Below are 19933 nucleotides of genomic sequence, written 5' to 3'. Positions count from 1 at the left end.
GTTGAATAGCAATAGCACTTAGACTTATATACTGCTTCACAGTGCTTTACAGCCCTCTCTAAGTAGTTTTACAGAGTCAGCATATTGCCCCCAACCAGTGGTGGGATTCAAAAAAATTTTCTACCGGTTCTGTGGGTGTGGCTTGGTGGGTGTGGTGTGGGTTGGTGGGTGTGGGTTGGTGGACGTGGTAGTAAAATCTCCATTCCCATCCTACTCCAGGGGAAGGATACTGCAAAATCCCCATTCCCTCCCCACCCCACTAACCTGCTTTCCAGCTCCGTTCTCCTGTGTATGGCAACAAAAGACCCAGTCGATCAGGTGGGACTCAGGAGGCAGAGAAGAGATGGGGGTGGGGCCAGTCAGAGATGGTATTTGCCAGTCCTCCAAACTACTCAAAATTTCCTCTTCTGGTTCTCCAGAACTGGTCAGAACCTGCTGAATACCACCTCTGCCCCCAACAATCTGGGTCCTCATTTTACCAACCTCAGAAGGATGGAAGGCTGAGTCAACCCTGAGCTGGTAAGAATCAAACTGCTGAATTGCTGAATTACCGGTGAGCAGCAGAAGTCGCCTGCAATACTGCACTCTAACCACCATGGCTCTATGCTCTGACATCAATGAGATCAGCCTTCAATTATATTGATTAATGTTGTTGTTGTTATTGTTGTTATTTGCAATACTATTCAAGTAGTATTTACTAAATTATTTCAGTAAATATGTCAACCCTAAAGCTGACCTGAGCAAAGTCATTTTGAAGCTTCAGTATTGCCATATTGGAGCTGAAGGATAGGGAGCAGGGAATGAAGATAGTGGGGGTTTAAGACTTTCCCCTGGGAACCAAGGACATTCCCATAGGGGGCACAGAGAGAGGAGGAGTTAGGTTACCAAAAAACCGGACAGAGCCCTGATTGGACCATGTGACTGTTTAGATTGCAAATAGGCAACCTTCTGTATAAAAAAAAAACCCTTTCTGGTTCTTATTAGTTTTTAGCAATATAAGGAGCACAACAACACTGATTCTTAGAATGTCCTTTTTTATTTTAAAAAAAACTATAGTCTTTCTTTAAAAACATGTTCAAGTAACAATTAAAATGAACACAGAAAGTAAAGTAAAATAAATCCAAATTCACAAGAAAATAGTATGAATTCTCTTTCTTTTCCTCTCTTCTCCATTTCACTTCCTCCAAGTCTTCCAATGGAGCCCATTCATCCTCCATGTCAGAGTCTTTATCCATTCCTCTGTTCCTCAAAGGTTAATGCTTTGAAGCTTCAAGTACAGTATAATGGAAGGAAAGAAGTAAATACTATTTTGTGAGCCATTAAGATAGTGACAGATAGATTTTACAATCTCATAGAGCAACAGATTACCAGTTACTACTACAAGCTCAGGGATTAAAGAGAAGCATTGGAAAAAGACATCCATTAAATAAGGCTTGGTAGCTAGCTACTCCCAGAGACCAGAGTATCAGTCGCACCCTAAAATGGCACTTATACCTAGAGGGCAACCCCAGAAAAGGGTCTAGATTACGAGAATGCATATTTTAGGGGGAAATTAAGAGGAAATTGCATATTTTAAGAGGAAACACATGCAAACTCATTGCAATTGTTCACTTTTTGCAGAAGAAAAATACAAAAAGTATGTTTTAAAGAGAGATGGAAGAGAAATTAATGACTGACAATGTCTCAAGCCTAACAGCTAGATGTATGAACAATGATTACTCACAAAGTACATGCAGTGTAAAAGCTGGGGAGCGTGATCTGCCGACATTGTTTTCAGCTTCACAGTGATAGATGCCTGAATGGCTGGGATTTGTTTTTACGAAGACCAGCTTATGGTCTGTACTATCCAGCAGTTCTTCATTTTTATACCAGTTGAAAGTCAGATCCATGTGCTTTGCTATTTCTACTTCACATTTCAGACAAACCGAGGCAGGTTCATGGATGCTCCCTTCTGGACTTTGCAGAATTTTCACCCCCTTGGGAGGAGCTAGAAGACAAAAATAAAGCAAAAGACTCCCGTGGAAATGACCTGCTCCTTCCATATCACCATCGGGGACTGAGCACTGGAAAATGATGCCGCCTTATAACCCATGTTAATTCTACTGCAGAAAAGTCCAATTGTACAAAATAGCAATAGCAATAGCACTTAGACTTATAGACCACTCCGTAGAGCTTTACACCCCTCTCTATAGTGGTTTAAAGAGTCAGCATATTGACCTCAAAAATCAGGGTCCTCATTTTGCCGACCTCAGAAGGATGGAAGGCTGAACCTTGTCAGAATCAAACTCTTGGAGTGAGCCGTGAGTTAGCCTGCAGTACTGCATTCTAACCACTGCGCCATTACAGCTCTTAGGAATTCAAATTGTTATACTATAGTACAGTAAAATGACATTAATGACCCTTAAAAGAGACTCTGGAAAATCCATGAGAGTGAGTTGGGGGAAGGCGTGTCATCCCTTCTGTTCCATAGGAGGCCATTTCCGTAGGAAGGAAACCCCACAGATCAGTATTTCTCAACCATGGCCACTTGAAGATTATGAACTTCAACTCCCAGAATTCAAGTTCACACATCTTCAAGCTGTCAAGCTTGAAAACACTGCTATAGAGAACATCAACATTCAGGCCGCCACCCATCACATCTCCTGACCATAGTTATGCATTCTCTAACTGGTTTAGACTCCTCCCTGCAAAACCCAATGTCTTCTAGGGCGCCTTATTGTATTTCCTTTCTTTGGCAATTCAAGTTTTCAAACTTGTAAATTCATTCGTGTTACTTACAGAAGACCTCCAACATGATTACTGGCGATGCAGTGCAGCCAACCCTGTTGCATACTTCACATTCATAAGAAGTGTTGTAAGGTCCATGCGTTGCAGGGTAGGTCATTACATCTGGACCACTATATTTATATTCAATCGTAGAGGGATCTGACTTAAACCAGTTGTACCAATTATCGTTGGGCTTACTACTGCCAAAAGAGCAGTTCATCATGATGGTATCTCCTTCCTTAATGGGCAGATCATTTAAAATAACTAGCTGGACATCCTTGGGAGCATCTGGAAAATCAAATCAATACATCTCTCAGTAGCGGAAATAGTCATGAGTATATTGTGAATATATTATAATATTAAGGAATGTGTATGTATAGAACCATATGCCTTGCCTGGCAAAAAATAAACTGGTTGAAACAATCCCTGATTAAATTCACATATTAAAAATATCAGGGAACTTAACTCCCAGAATTTCCCAGCAGACTTGTTGGAGTTGAAGATTTTACAGTTGCTGAGATAGAGAACTTTGGTCTAATTCCTCTTTTTAATCCTTCTTCACATTGCCTTCTTCACTGTAGCTTCTACGGTGTACATCCATCAAAAGAATGGCCCAGTGCAAAGCACACATATGATGAGATTACAGTACGGGAAAAGAGAACCGTGTTGAGATTACAAGAAAAAAGAATTATGTTTAAATTGTGTATTTAAATTGTCACTTTCCATGCTTTTTCCCCTTTTTGGAAAGAACTAAATTGCAACAGAACATCCAACGTGGGCTCTTTTATATATATACAGAGATATCAATACCATTGAGCCTCACAAGATTCATTCCTGGAGTTTCGTAGCTTTCAGCTTTTGTGCAAGCTCACTGAGGTCCTGGAAGAAAGTAATGCTTACTGACTTTAGCAGATCTTGAAAAACTAAGCTGTGCCAGGCCTGTTTAAAAGTTTGATGGGAGCAGTGGTGGGATTCAAATTTTTTTACTACTGGTCTATGAGAGTGCGCTTTGCATGCAGCATTCAAAAACCACCCATTTTAACCTTAAAAACTTACCTTCCATGTTAGTACTGGTGAGTAAAATAGCTCAAGCGCGGCAATCTGCTTGGCCGCGCGAATCAGCTGAGCTAAAAACAAGGAAGTATAGGACAGGAAATGGCGGCGGTGGAGGGGGTAGGGCCAACTGCTCACCAGAGCTAACGGTTTGCTAGAACCAGTGCAAACTGGCCTCATCCCACCACTGGATGGGAGATCATCTTGAAATATTAGGATTGTGCACTTGACTGAGAACTCAAAAAAAGCAAGCAAACCCTGTACTAGATTTTAAAAAATGACAAACTATTTCTATAGTGCTGACTAGAAAATCATGTGAATATGTCCATTAAGTCAATTGGAGTCAACCCAACTTAAAAGAGACTTACTACTTTCCTATAAAAGTCATGGAATTCAACTCATCTTGAGTAGAACTTTCTCAATCCCTAAATCAGTCAGCTGCATAGTTCAAAACTAGGGTCTTTTTTGGTTGGCCCCTCTTCACACGCATATGACTACATTAGTTTCAGAATTAACCATACCCTTGTTCTGACCCAGGCTTCATCAAACATAACAAAACACAAACTTGTTTTAAAAGCAAAACCTATTTTAATGCAATGATGAGAATTACTTTCATTCTCAGCCAGAACTAATCTTAAACAGTTCCCCAAGATAAGCCCACACCTTTCAGTGCTGTGGAATGCTACCCAAAACAGAAGTATCCAAATTAATTATAACAGAAACCAACCAAAGTACCAAAAAAAAAAACCAACCAGAGTACACAGAGTTTCAAGGAGGACTCGGAATCTATTGAACTTCCTGCAAAGATTTCATCATTGAGGTCTGACTTTTATCCCTTATGGGAGGGGCAATCACCTCCCAGCCTTACTCCCAAGTCGCCCCTTTTGTTTCAGTTGCACTCGCCTTCTAGCACCTCTGCACACACAGGCACTGGGAACAGGCTCCCCTGGGTCCTCTGCCTTGCTGCTGCCACACTCTGAAAGCTCCAAAGACAGCACCCCACTCTCAGGTGGTCCTGGCCCCATCCCTGCATCAGATGCAGGACCCTTGTCCAAGTCCTCTCCAGACTCCCTGACTGGTCCCCTTTCTTCCTCACTGTCTGACTCCATTGCCAGCTGGACTGGCTGCCAGCGAACCACAACAGCTCTGCTTGGGGGCCTTCTGTTCATTTGCTGGGTAGATTCCTAAGCTTCTGGTCCCAAATCCTGTCCTGCTGGCACAATCATTCAAAGGGGCCATTTCCTTCTCCACTGTACACTTACATCTCACGTCCAACTTCACAGTGCTTTGAGATAACACTGCTGCCCCTGACTTGAACAAACAGCTCAGCATTTTCCCATTGTCATTCCATGTTGGTTCAAAGCTCAGGGCCATCTCAACCACTCCACTTCCAACTGTCCTTTTTTGTGGTGGAAAGTGTTCTAAACCAGTCAAAGTCAGGTTTATTAGCTTATGAGGGCAATGGTAAGGTACCGAACATCTCACTTGGGTTATCTTCTTCTCCTGGATGTTCACAGGAATAATTTCCAAGGTGGGCTCTGGAGGTAACGCTGCCAACAAAAAACCAAAATCAATAGCACACTTTTAGACTGAGCACAAAAGACGCTGAAATTAGAAGCTGAAGAAGAGAATATAAAACGAGGAGACTATAAAATTCCTCTCCAAGTCATGAAACTATAATTACCAAGGAAAAAGTCATGAATTGGGTTATCTCCAATATTTAAGATTTGGAATAAAACCTCTCAGTAGTAACAGCTATTCAACAATGGTACTTATCAATAAATAGCATGATGGATGGTCCTTTCCTATACCTGTTCAAATAGGGCAGTGTTTCTCAACCTTGGCAACTTTAAGACTTGTGGACTTCAACTCCCAGAATTCCCAAGCAAGTCACACTAAAACGGAAGCTCTATGGAGCAGGAAAATTGGATTCTGTAAATCAGAAACTTGTAGGGTGGAAAGGACCATAGGAATCATCTGGTCACTTTGTCACAATATACAGAGAATGAAATAAAACCATCCATGAGAGAGAGAGAGAGGTAGCTATGCAGCTTTTTCCTAAAAACTAACAGCCTCTTCAATTATGGGGTTTGTTCAGCATCCTTAACCCAGGCCTCTTAAAGACCTGGTGGCTTATTTGTGTAGCTCAGCTAGCCTTTTTTTTTTTTTGCTAGCTTGTGATATAGCAAAGGCTGGGATGCCATGACTTTGTTCTCTCTGATAATGAAAACTCTTTTAATTGTTGGTTATATAAATTATTGTCCCTGAAGTTGTACACGGCTTGTATAGTATTATTGATTTGTTTTATTTTTATTATATTGTTTTTAAACCAATTTATGGGGATCGGGATATATATATATTGCACAGAGTTGTTGATGACTGGATAGTCCATAAGCCTAGCAAAATCAATAAAAATAGATTGTTTAAACCCAGAAAACAAATGAATTCAACAATCAATTTGCATGTGGTTACCAAACCAAGCTGTTTATTTTATTCGCTACATGGTTAGTGAATTAATTCTTTTTCTGGGGTTACCCATTAGATGGACTTATAAATGGATAAAACAACCTGGGTTTTCATCATATGCTAAGTCCTAAAACAACTAGTTTAAGCATGCTTTTCCATGCTACATATCAATGACCAAACTGTTGGTGTGAATATACCTACAATTCTGTGTCCCAAAGGTGCTTTTTCAAGAGGCAACTGGACTTTCAGATTTTTCTTTGAAGCTGTTTTGCTTCTCATCTAAGAAGCTTCTTCAGATAAAAAGAAGGGGGGAGGGGGAGGAGGAGGAGGAGGGGAGGAGGAGGAGGAGGAGGAGGAGGAGGAGGAAAAAGAAGGAGGAGGAAGAGGAGGAGGAGGAGGAGGAGGAGGAGGAGGAAAAAGAAGGAGGAGGAAGAGGAGGAGGAGGAGGAGGAGGTAAAGAAAACATCTTCAAAGAAAAACCAGAAAGTCCAGTTGCCAATCATGACTTGGATGACTGAGAACCTCCACAGACATTTAGCTATGCACTTTGGGATGAACACCCTATGATTCTGTGATAAATTGAATTCTGTTTCTGTTATCCTTCCTTGACCTGAAGCTTTGAAGATGATCCAAAATATAAACAAAAGAGAGGGAAGATTTTTTTAAAAAAGGCAATGAGGGATAAGAAAGCCTGATGGGAACCAAGATGTATAAAAACTTAGTGAGTGTCAACTCATAACACATTTTGTATACACATCATCTGGCCTTAATCTTGCATTAATTTGTATACTAGAAGCTACCATTTACCAAAGATGCTTCTTGGGGAAAAATACACAGAGAGATAGAAAACAGAGCTTTCTATCAGGTGAGTCTCATATTGCACATTTCTTACCTGTAACATTCAAGGTAGCTGTAAGGAACCGCTTGAATTGCCACGGATATTTGTCAACGGAAACAATCACCTTTACTTCATACGTGCCACTGTCAAGCATTTGCACTGGATTGATCAGCAAGCTACAATCTCTATTTGTTAAATTCCCAAGGAACCATATCCGGCTTGGTAAAGCATCATCAGATACAGTTGTGATGGTTCCAGAGTTCTGAGAACTGTTGTACAACAGGGTAGTTTTCCCTTTGCTCCAGCTATTGTTTCCAAAAGGCTTAAAATTCCACACAATGCCTGTGGCATTGACTGTTCCAGAACTAAGCATTTGACTGATGTGGCATGGAATCACCACGCAGGATTTTTCCCATGCAACAAAAGAATTGGGAACTATGCTTATTGGATTTTCATCACAATGGAAACCTGCAATAGGGAAATCATTATGATTTACAAATATTTCTGTAGCCCATCTAAATGTTGCTCATTAAGAATAGGCAACTGTCGAAAACAGGATGTGTCCTAATTTTTTTTAAATGAGATTTTTATATACCTGGCCAAAATTCATAAAATGTTAGGGGAAACATCTCATAGAGAATAAAATGTTAGGTGAAACATCTCATAGAGAATATCTGTGTGGTAGCTTAGGAATCAGAAACAACTTCATGGTATAATTAATGGATCCCAAATCTGGAAGATACATATTTCTCATGCTAGACACAATCCAATGATCTTCTACTTTTATTATCTATGATAGAACCAATGTTAGTATTTTCTCACAGTAGGGAGTACTACAGTGCACTGGTTCTGAAATCTCTTTTTTATGGCTTTCACTGCCTTTGAGAATCACAAACTGAAAAAGTTTTTCAAATCATGACATGTACATATCTGAAAATGCAAGCATTTTATTTGTGATTAATGTGACTTCCATTCACCAGCTGCCAATTTCTTTTCCAAAAGTTTTATTCAATTTTCACATATTAGAGAAAGAAAGAAAAATCTTTTTTCAGTGAACAGCATGATTCCAGGTTAACACATTTCCATTACAAACTAGACTTTCATTTCCTATTCATCTTTCACATTTAATAACTTATCTTGATTTTCTTTGATTTTAATCATCAAGCTTTTCCCATCTTATATAATTTTTCCAATACATTGCTTAATCTATTTCTTTAAATCCTTAATGCATCATTATATATCTTCATATTCATTATATTTTATCTTCTTAGTCTATCAGGTCTGCAATTTACTCATCTATATTTAATTCATCATTTGAAAAATTCACACATTTCCAATATAAATTTTTTAAAAATAACAACAACAATGCAACACTCCTATTATTGCCAATTTCAAGGTGCTATCCCTGTGGTTAGACATATCACATAATTAATCCCCCCCTAAGATTCCCATAATTTAACCTTGAGTTAACACTTTAAAAAAGAAGAAAAAGAAACAATAATAACTTTATAGTAGTTACTACATTATGTATATCCCATTTAAACCTGGGTCTGCAAGTTCCCTTTCCCATTACCTAAAATATATAGATCTAGATTCAGAAAATTATAGATAAAACAGACATAATTAATCCCATCACTTCATAAGAACTAATATTGTTTTCCCTTCAACAATTACTCCTGCCACTGTAATAGCAAAACAATATCAGTCCCCACCTCCCATCTTAGTACTCTACTAAACAAATTTTATCATTTTTTGTTATTGCTTATTAATTCATTTAATATCATTAATATCTTTGTTTTGCTTATTTCTCTTAATTTCATATCATAAAAAAGAAAAAGCAAACAATCACAGCAATAACAAAACAATATCAGTCCCTATCTCCCCTTTTAATATTCTATATTCCATTATTTTCTAAACAACCTTATCCTTTCTTATTTATTTAAACTAGTCCTTCTGCTCTTGCAGAATCCCTTCTTATAATTCTCAATCAACTATTATCTCTGTGCCTTTTAATTAAACAATTGCATTTCATTGTTATGTGCTTGCCATATTCCTTTCTTTCCAAATCCCATTTCATTCTTGCCCTCTTTTTATCACTCCAATTTCTATCTCCTTTCTGTTTCATTACTCCCCACTGAAGTTTCCTTTCCTGCTGTTTCCTTTCATTTTGTTCGGTTTTTAGAATAACCCCCCTTTTAATTACAACGTCGGACCATCTATTATTAATTCTCTTTCTATTCTTCCTTTGCTTAAGTTTCTGTTGATTCAAGTGTTCATTTAAGAGGGCCACTTCTTGCGTTGATTTCTCTTCTTGTTGTTCTTGGTATTTTGAAACCTTCATTTCCAAAAATTGCAATGCAAAACCAAATGATTTTCCTTCTTTTTGTAACATGTCTTTCATGTTTTTAAGTTCCAATTTAAGGTCCAGTAACATTCCTGCCATCTTTAAACAATGTTTATAAAAGTTTTTCCAACGTTTTTACTCTTATTGACTCCTCTTCCAAAGATTTCCAGATTAGTTCCACTTTTCAATATCCATTAATTAAAGTTGTAATTCAAAAACACCAAACACTTCCACAATTTCCCTTTTCCCTTTCACTTTCCAACGTCCCTCTTTTATAATATCCTAATTCCAGTTATTTTTGTTTCAAGCAAATCTTCAATGGATCCAAATTTTAAAATAGGAGATATGTATAAACAATTCTCTTCTCCACTAGATGGCACTCTTCACTGTATTTAAAGTCAATTCTTTTCCTTTTTCCCGATTTTTCTCACTCATTCAAACTTTTAAAGTTCCAATATCAGTAAATCCAAGCATTCATTTTCAAATTTTATTTTTCACCTTGACACAGCCCAGTCCAGCTTTAATAAATCTATTTGATGTCAGGGTTGTATATTTAATTATTTCAAATACAAATTTCTTCTTCCTTTTGGGTACAAAGCCACATCATCTGTCAGAAATTTTCTTTCTTAATTTCTTTGTCCGCCACTTAAATCTACTTTTTTAACAATTTTAAAAGATTTCAAAACTGGGGTACCCTATTGCAAAATTCTCCTGGTTTCTCTGCTGTCCTCTTTTTCACCGCTCCTCCTGCACAATCTTATTCCAGCTGACTCTTCCCCTTCAGGGTGGCCATTTTAGTCCACTGCTTCAGATATCTTCGGGAGGGAGTGTTTGCCAAGCCAGGGAGGGGATATGCGGCTCCCCTCTACCCAGCTGGCAGTCTCCCCTTCCTCCGCCACCCCTACAAGACAGTTTCTGTCCCAGATCGGGGCTCTCCAATGAAGAAGCACAGACCAAAGCCGTGGACAATCGCGGTCAGCAGTCCGTCTTCAGGGAAGTTCAACTGGAAGTTCACCAGCTGCCAATTTTTAATCAACAAGTTATGATTCCTGTCTTAGTCGCCAAGAAAGGGAAACTTTACCTCCATGTCCAACTAAAGCTACAGAAACATCCATCACTAAAGATTAATAACAGAACCCAGATTTGATCATAAATCCATTGCCATACTTTGCATAAATCCATTGCCATATTATGCATAAATCCACTGTCATACTATGCTTTTACTCACAGATAACATGAAGTGTGATTGTTGGAGAAAGTGTCTTGCCCACACTGTTACTGGCTTCACACCAGTAGCTGCCAGATTGTGCTGGATCTATGTTTATAAGGTTCAAGTATGCATGGGGAGAATCCAATAAAATCATTTTGCCATCTTTATACCACGTATAAGCGAGATTTGTGGGATTTGCTTCTCCCACTTCACAGTGCAACACAACATTCATGCCTTCATCAATCTGGCCTCCTGGATTTCTCCAAATGTTGACTTCCCTGGGAGCAACTGCGACAAGATAAAACAAAGGCATAAGATTAGCATCACCTGTTGCAAAAACATTTCCCTTCACCTGATTTTCATGTATTGTAACCAAGGATGGGTTGGACCTGACTCATACTGGCTTGTAAAACCTACTGTTCAAATTTTCTGAATTTTGCAAGCCAGGTGAGAACAGAACTGAGCCAGGACACGTAATGATCAGCTATGTTGTGGCTGGCAACCTGGTGCAGTGGTAGCAGTAGAGATGACAGAACTGGTTGTTAAACGTTGACCAGCATATTACTGGTTGTAACTGTTGGTAAGATGGTCCCACATAGGCCTGTGCACTGCAGATCCTCTGTAGAGAGCAATAAGATACTGAAGTTATAAGAAGACTAGGACTGTGATTGAAATACGTGGCAAGTGAGTGCCAGTTTGATATAGTGATTAAGACACTGGGCTAGAAAAGACCAGAAGAACATGAGTTTTGCCTCAGGTAGGAAGCCAGTTAGTGAGCCAGTCACTCTCTCTTAGCCCTAGGATGAGGGTAATGGCAAGTCAATTCTGAAATTTTATCAAGAAAAATGCAAGGAGTAGTCCAGGTTGTGACCAGAAGTCAACAATAACTCAAAAGCACACATACACACAGAGAGAGTACAGATCAGTGGTGGCATTCTACCAGTTCAGCCCGGTTCGGCCTAACCAGTAGTGCTGATGAGCAGTGGAGATCAAACTGGTTCTCTCCACCTCTCTGCTGTTGGGCCCACCCACCCATCCGGGCTCCCATTATCCTCACCTTTATCCTCTGCTTTTGAAGCACAGCTGCTTTGCGCGGCACATAAGAGTGCCGCATGGTAGCTGCTGAAGCGACCAGGGGAGTGCAAGCTTGCAGGAGGTGACTTGGAACGCCTCTGAGCCTGTGCAAAGTGCGTATTTGGCACATGTGCGCACACAAATTGTGTGCACGTGTGCAAAGCACGTGCACCAAGTCACGCCCACCAAACCGGTGATAAAACTTTTTGAATCCCACCACTGGTACAGATGCCAGGTGAGTCTTTCCAGGAAGGACAACAAACTTTTATTTTTTTTAACCTATGATAGGTTGTGATTTTTCTGCTATCTACATAGATAGAGGGAAATCCCATCGCACTTGGGTGTCTTTTAACTCACACTGGTTGAGAAGCACCTACAATCTCCCTCTTCTAATGGCTTCATCTCCTGAACACGTTGTATTTGCCAGTCATTGGTGTTTCAAGGCTCTCCGCCAATTAAAACTAATTGGTAATACTTACAGAAGATATCCACTGTGAGCAGTGGAGATGAAGTGCAGCCATAAGAATTACACGCTTCACATTTGTAAGATGTCACTGGTCCAAAATGTGCAGGGAAAGTCAATAGCTTCAAACTGCTGTTTTTAAAATTAGCTCCATGGAGATTGATCTTCCACCAGTTGAACGAGATGGAACCAGAGACACTACTACCCACAGAGCAGTTCAAAGTGACAATATCTCCTTCTTTTGTGGGCAGATTATTCACAACAGAAACCTGGACGTCATTGGGACAATCTGAAAAAAAAAAAAAGCCAACACATCAGTGCGGGACTTTGTATAGTTTAGTTTTAGTTTAGTTTAGTTTAGTTTAGTTTAGTTTAGTTTAGTTTAGTTTAGTTTAGTTTAGTTTATTGTCATTGCACCTCATACAACCAAATTAAATATCATCTTCAGTGTACATTATGACTGAAAATAAAGCACAAACACACATCCTTCACATTCTACACAATTGAACCGGAAACCCTCGACATCACACCAACACTGCACTATACAGCAGAATCCAAAAGAGCTACTGCCCTGGGATAGAAGCGGTTTTTCAGCCTATTTGTTTTTATTATTCTGTACCATCTGCCAGATGGTAATAATTAAAAGAAAAAGGGTGCCCAGGATGATATGGATCTTTGAGAATGTTTTGAACTTTCTTAAGGCAGCGAGAGCTCTAAAGCTCTTCCAAAGAGGGGAGAGGGCAACCAATGATCTTCTGCGCTGTCCTATCTGCCACTGTGCAATTGGCAAACCATACAGAGGTGCAGTAAGTTAAAATACTCTCTATGGTGCAGCAGTAGAAGGTCACCAGCAGTTTTTCATTCAGTTGTTGTTTGCTGAGAAGTCTCAGGTAGTTTAATCTCTGCTGGGCCCCTTTGACCAGGGCTGCAATGTGAGCACCCCAGATCAGGTCCTCTTTTATGACAACACCCAGAAACTTAAAACTGGCCACTTGCTCTGCTCAGTCTCTATTGATAAGCAAGGGCTGGATGTCTGATCTGTTCCTTCTATAGTCCATTATAAGCTCCTTGGTCTTATTGGTGTTGAGGACCAAGTTATTGTATAGAAAATAAAACAGTGATAATATTTCAGAACATAATGTATATTCCCCCAAAATGCAGTCATGCTGTAATTTTTTTAATGTCCCTGAAAGAGACCGTGTCAAATGCTATCTCATCTGCTTTAAAAAAAAAAAAACTTCATGGCCTTATTCATAACCAGGAATCAAGCTTGGTGAGATGTGACGAATTGTCTACTCTTGTCAGAAAAACCCACCCAAGGTTGTTCATTTCCTCTCAACTTCACACTCACTTTTCATTTCTAGCTCCTGAGTGATGGATGACTTCATGGCCTTGTTGCTCAATTGGCAGGTTATTGCTTTCTTTTTAGGTCTTGCAGTTGGTTGAATGGTGACTATCCTCCGGAGTACTCCATCATCCATCATCATAGTTTCTGCAGTCAAATAATACTTCTCTAGACCTTTGAAATTCATTGTTATTGGATCTTCTGGGCAATGGGAAGGCACCGAACAAACCACTTGCAGGGCCCATCTTTCTTGACATTTCAAGATTTCCAACGTGGGACTTGGAAACAAATCTGTACCAAGAAAATAACAAGGGATAAAAAAAATAGGAAGAAAATCTGTGGCCTGATAAATAAGAATTCTGGTACAGTATGGAACACAACATGCTAAATGGCATGTTTATTAATTCAGCAGAACAATGTAATAAGGTTGAAAAGGTTGGAAAGAAAACCAGAGCAACAAGGTGCTTTAGGATTTGCTTAACTTTATTAGGTGCTCCTAGACAACAAGAAATTATTTTAACATCGGCAGCTTGACTCTCCATAAATCACATCTTTCTGCCAGTCTGCAGCAAGATATAGACGAATGCATTTCTATTCTCTGAGTAGCTCTCTGTGCTCTTTCTCTGCTGTGATAGCAACTCAACATTTCTGAATGGAAAACCCTCAATGGAGATCTTGCAAATAAGACTTCAAGATGATGGATATGATATAAAGTGATGTGGTGGCCTAGAAGTGGAGCTCTTGCCTAACAATCAGGAGGCTGAGTTCAATCCTAGGTAGAGGCAGATATTTCTCTCTCTGGGCACACTGAGAATATATCTGCTGTGAACTCCACACTGGTGACAGGAAGGGCATCTGGCCATTAAACATTCAGTTCCATCCAGTTGCCCAGACTCCACCCACAAGGGATTACAGGGTCAAATAAGATGGAGATTATATCCAAATTAAGGAGCAATATCTATACAGGTCAGAGAAGAAATGAAAAGTTCTGCCAAAGTTCTTACCAGAAACTTTCAGTGTAGCTGAATCATAAAGTATCTGTCTACTAGCTTGATTTTCTACAGATGCATTTACTTTTATCCCATATGTGCCATAGTCTTTTTTCTGGAGCTGAGTAATCATCAAACTGCAATTTCCCTTTGTTAAATCTCCAACAAACTTCACTCGCCCCTGAAAATCAAGAGCCGGTAGGTTTGCATGCTCATTTAGGATTCTGGAATTATTGTATAAGACAGTGCCAACATAGTCGAATAAATTCATATCCAAAATAGGCTGAAAATACCAAACCACAGAAGTGGCAAGAATTTTCTTAGAATGCATTCTTTCTTCAATCTGACATGGGATTAAAACACACGATCCTGTCCAGGCCACCAAAACTTTGGGGTTTATCCTCAGTGGGGATTCATAACACCAAAAGCCTACAATGGAGAAACACAAGAAAAATCACGGTCATCTTTTTGGTATTGATGCAGAAAACCAATACATGCTATATACATCCAGGAAAGGCCTCAATTAAATCCAAGAGCTCAAAAAGGCCTGAAAGATCAATCATGAGGTCTTCATGAAGCTCAAAGTGAAGAGCATTCCAGAATGTAAACACTATGTAGACAACAAGGAAGTTTACCCTGGCAGAAATAAGGCAGGATCTATTACCAAAGCAACAAGGGGGGAAACCAACAGACAGTACCCTAATTCAATGCAAGAGTAGAAGGAGAATGCAGAATCAGAGTTGCAAGATTCTGTTATTATGGCCAGTATTAATAAATGTCATTTCAGCCTTCATATAGAATTGATGTAGGTTTGCTCTACATAAAGGAGATGACATGTCATCACCATCTATGACTATTGGGATCAATGGATTCTGGCAAGCACAAGAGCTACAGTTCCAGTTTGCAATAGCAAGGTGATTCCAAAGTATCCTAGCCTCAAGATGCTCAGGTTAATTCGGATCCTGAGCAAACATGAAAAAAATACCATCTACCCAGCTGACTCCATGTAATTTGCTCTAATCTTAACGCTACCCCTATTAACCCAAATTCTAGACCCTGTTTCACCATAAATCGAGAGGGCAATGGAGTGTGATGTGTTTTAAACCATACTGATTGAGGCAAATCAAACCTGCTTCCTTACCTTGGAAGAACAATATCCAAAGGAAATGCCTCATGGTCAGATCAAGTAATTCCCAATTCTGGGGAAAGAAAAGGATATGGTTGACAATGGCCTTCACCATTCATGGTGAATACACTGATAGGTGATTTTGACCAAAACATAAGTTTAGCTAAAAAGGAAACCCAATTAGCAAAGCGTGGCCTACTACAGCAGCAATTCTGTTGGAAGCTTCACAAGAAAAGTCATTCAACAAGCAACATGTATTCCATTAGTCCTGATCTATACAATCTATTAAAAATATTTGTAATGAATGCTGTAAACTGAGCAACTCAGTAATGCTGATGGGAAGAATTATGCAGGTTTTCTGTAAAATATTAGTTGCAGGGAAGCATCTCTGGGTTTCTTTAATATCATGTTACTCCTCACAGCTCTTAGAATTAGAATCATTTCCACCCTAGTCATTTATAATGTCTACATAGCAACCTTGCTGAAGTGCCATAAAACCTGCATATTATAAAACCCATTGCTATTATCTTAACACAATAGCTGAATGTCTCAATGTCTCAACAAAGCAGTATAAAGAAAATGAGAATGACTTTAACTACATAATCCCTATTTCATGCTTTACAAATGATCACAATTGTGTTCTGAAATTGTTAGATTCCAAGCAAAAACATCATATTACAACCAAATGTGATTTATGAACCTAACCAATGCTTCATGTTGCAAAGAGGCAATCGTCTATGAGCTAAACAAGAATTCCTAATCTACAAAAAATCTCGGAATCTTGCCATTTGTCTCCACTCTCGTTTCTGCGATTAAGAGGGGGAAAAAAAAGAAAATTTGCATGTAGACTGCATAAACAATCAGAAGCTCTATTGATCGTGGTCAATGATCAGGGATAATGAGAGTTGGAATCCAATATATCAAGATCTAACGTAGTATTTCTCAACCTTGGCCACTTTAAGTCATGTGAACCACCAAAAATCCCCAGCTAGCATGGCAGGCTAGGGAATCTTGAGAATTGAAGTCCGCATCTTTTAATTTTACTAATGTTGCGGAACACTGATCTATAAGCTTCTCATTTCTTCTAGACAAGATAGAGGACACAAGATTTAGAAAAGTTCAACTGCAGCCTGAGAATTATTCACTAGATTGGCTACAAAACATTCTCAAATTATTTCCCACAAATGAACTACTACACAGCGTAGGATAGTACTGAATACCCTGATGCTGTCTAATCCATTCCATCCAGTAAGATTAGTTAAAAGAAAATGCTGTGAACTCAAATTCACCTTTGCTGACCCAATCGTATTGTATTATTTTTATAATTTAGTGGGACGCTGGGTTATCTGGAGGAAAGCAAAATAAAATAAAGGTGAATTAACTCACCAGTAAAATAGAATTTCAGATCCACTGTTCTTTTCTGGAAATGAAGATTTAGCAAACAGGACCGAAAAGCAGAGGAAAGTTCTGTCGTGTGTTTACATCTGCGTGTTTTTTCCCCAGATCAAATGTTTGTATATCTGGGGAACATTTAAGTGCGATAATGGAATAAGTCAAGGACGGTTACTGGCAGCTATATAGCTGACATTATATCTGACCATTATGTTTTCAACTGGGTGGAAGAAGTTAGAAGCTGGATTTATATGGTGTTGCACACATAATACTGGAGTCTGCTTCTAAAATATGTGCAATAAAAAAAAAATCACCAAGATTTTCAGTTCTCACTATACAGTAGCTTGGCATTTCTCCCAGGCAAAGCAATGTTCTTGGACCCTGAAGCATTCTTGCCTTTTTTGATTGCTAGTCTCTAGACAAGAAGGGCTATGATTCCTTCATTTAAGGTGGAGTTCTACAGATGTTTGAGACTCCATATCACAACTGCCCAGATCAGCACGAACATGATTGGAGTCCTAAAATTTCTAAAAGAACAAAGCAACCTAGTCTTAGAACGCTACACCTAGGATGTCCAGCTCAGCTGTACTGATATCATCATCATCTTTCAACGACCCGATAATCCCTTGCAGGGTGGAGTCTAGGCAACTGAATGGAGCTAGCAGCGTGTTTAATGGCTGGATGACCTTCCTGTTGCCAATGTGGAGTTTTGTTCAGTAAATATATTCTCATTGGGCCCAGAGATAGAAATATCTGCCGCTACCTAGGATTGAACTCACAGCCTCCTGATTGTGAGGTGAGAGCTCCACCTCAAGGCCACTGTACCACTCATCAGCTCTATTGATATGGGTACGGGATATTTGAGGAACTATCTTGCCCAATGGAACTGGCCCACCCCACTTGTTCTAGTAGAAAGACCTACTGCGGACCACATCATCCAAGGATTTTGGCTGGTGGGATATAGAAGAGCCTTTTCTGCCAGGGTCCCTGGCCTTTGGAACAGCTGGCTTCTGGAGATGAGATCTTCTCCCACTTTTCAGGCCTCCAGGAAGAGCCTTAAAATTGCCTCTGCCAATTGGTTTGGGGCCCTTATGAAGAAGCTGTAGGCTGTATGCTGGTTGGTGCGGTAAGAGAAGGCACCACTACTATTCTACTCTAAACCCGTGGTCATTTAGTCTCTACTTAATATTTTGTAATTTTTATCTATTTTTATACTCCAATTCTTTTTAATATACCTATTTTTTAAATTGTATTGTAAGCCGCTCAGAGTGACCTCAAACAGCGAGGCGGGAGGCATATAAATTTAAAAAAATAAATAGATTTAATAACTAACTGAAGTGTTATCTTCTTTCCCTGTTTTGCCTCTTTACAACAACTCCTGGTTGCCCTTTAAGCCAGGGGGTGCCAATCTTTTGGACCTCAGGGACCACCAAACCCATAATTTTAAATCCCGCGGACCAGAGACCCTTGGAAAATCCCAATATAAGTCTGCAAGGAAATCCCCCACCGTTTTTCTACCGATCGATCGTTCTTTATTTGGGATCACAGGATACCATCTCCAGCTCCATTCTCAGGAAGAGAGAGAGAGAGAGAGAGAGAGAGAGAGAGAGACTTTTGGCTTCATGCAAGGAAAGCAGCAGAAGCAGCAGAAGTCCTTCTTTCTCTCCCCCAAATTCCACCAGAAATGAGTCTTTGTGAGACTTGTCGCACCGGTGCAGCCTCTTGCAGCAGGATATCTTGCAGGGTCCCAAAGACTCATTTCTGGCGGAGTTTGGGGGAGAGAAAGAAAGACTTTTCCTTGCGTGCAGTCAAAAGAAGAAAGAAGCAGAAAGAAGCAGACCGGTGGCCAGGCAAGGTGCATGGGGCAAGTGGGGAAAGTTCCCCCCCCTCTGCCCTTTCTCCCCTCCCCTCACTACCTCGTGTTGTTCACAGTGCAAGCGACGCAAGCCTTGTGTTCCTGCAGCCATGTGGGTAGCACAGCCCTGTGTCCCTGCGCAGCCTGGATTAATTGCTTTGGGGGGTGCTTTGGGGGTGACATTTCTCTGGGGACCGCCAAAACTTTTCCACAGACTACCAGTTGTCCCCAGCCCACTGGTTGGTGGCTGCTGCTTTAAACAACCAGCTCTGACTCCGTGATAGCATAAAGTGGGTGAAAGGGGGGAACCAGAGATTCTGGATTTCAGATTGCACTTTGCAAACTTAATGCTGCTTGCATAAATTGGTCCTTGGTTTACCCTGTGTCCATTTACCTTTATTGCCCTTTGTGGTCAATCCCGCTTCCACCCTAGAACATCCTGTTGCCTCTTCTCCACGGAACAGCTCTTGCAGCCTTTCTTCCTTCAACCCGAGCTTCTTTGGAATCCTGACAAAACAAACAGGGGAGTTATTATTAACAAAAAAACAAAAAACCCTCAGAACCAAATGGGACGGAGTTGACCTGAAATAGCCAGAGGCCCTCTTGAAAGGGTGTCCTGCTTCTGCTGCCAGGATGTGCTGTACATGTACACATGTTACACCAGAGATAGCCAAGGGGCAACCCCACAGTTGGAGAAGGAGAGAGATCAAGGGCTAGAAGAGATGACACAGAAGTGAGGAATGCATAGGGCAGTTATATTCAATGGGGTTGGGACTTTGCATTTTGCCCCAGGTTTACGGGGGCAAAACTTAGGTCAGGGGTCGCCAACCTTTTGGACCTCGGGGACCACCGAACTCATAATTTTAAATCCTGTGGACCACTAATATGAATTTTGAGTGACGGTGGCTTGCTGACATTGGTGGGAGAGAGAGAGAGAGGGAAATCCAATCTAGCCTTGGAGGGATGGCGGTGATGTTTTCTCTCTCTCTCTCTCTCTCTTTCTCCCTCCCTC

General features: G+C 40.2%; 2 protein-coding genes across 4 annotated transcripts in view; both read right to left on the bottom strand.

The window, feature by feature from the left end:
* Positions 1-19933, bottom strand: part of CD22 (CD22 molecule) — a 76689-nt gene that overhangs the window by 22461 nt on the left and 34295 nt on the right. The gene's annotated exons all lie outside the window — the stretch shown is intronic.
* Positions 1018-19423, bottom strand: LOC113448229 (B-cell receptor CD22-like). Of its 2 annotated transcripts, none has more exons than XM_087939982.1 (11): positions 19316-19423; positions 15690-15747; positions 14564-14977; positions 13566-13850; positions 12231-12503; positions 10696-10965; positions 7178-7591; positions 5082-5369; positions 2779-3054; positions 1724-1987; positions 1018-1267 (listed from the first exon to the last, which is right to left on the bottom strand). In XM_087939982.1, exons 2-11 carry the CDS (start codon positions 15721-15723, stop codon positions 1254-1256), a joined length of 2532 nt encoding a protein of 843 aa, XP_087796108.1. In that variant the 5' UTR covers positions 15724-15747; positions 19316-19423; the 3' UTR covers positions 1018-1253. The 2 variants fall into 2 exon arrangements, with proteins under 2 accessions (XP_087796108.1, XP_026574620.2); XM_026718835.2 differs by lacking the exon at positions 19316-19423 and adding an exon at positions 17061-17280.

Source organism: Pseudonaja textilis, chromosome 10 (genome assembly GCF_049901715.1).
Source record: "Pseudonaja textilis isolate UNSWEBS1 chromosome 10, rPseTex1.2, whole genome shotgun sequence".
NCBI classification, from domain to species: Eukaryota; Metazoa; Chordata; class Lepidosauria; order Squamata; family Elapidae; genus Pseudonaja; species Pseudonaja textilis.
The sequence above is the reverse complement of the archived record's forward strand: the minus strand, read 5'-3'. Positions and strand labels throughout refer to the sequence as shown.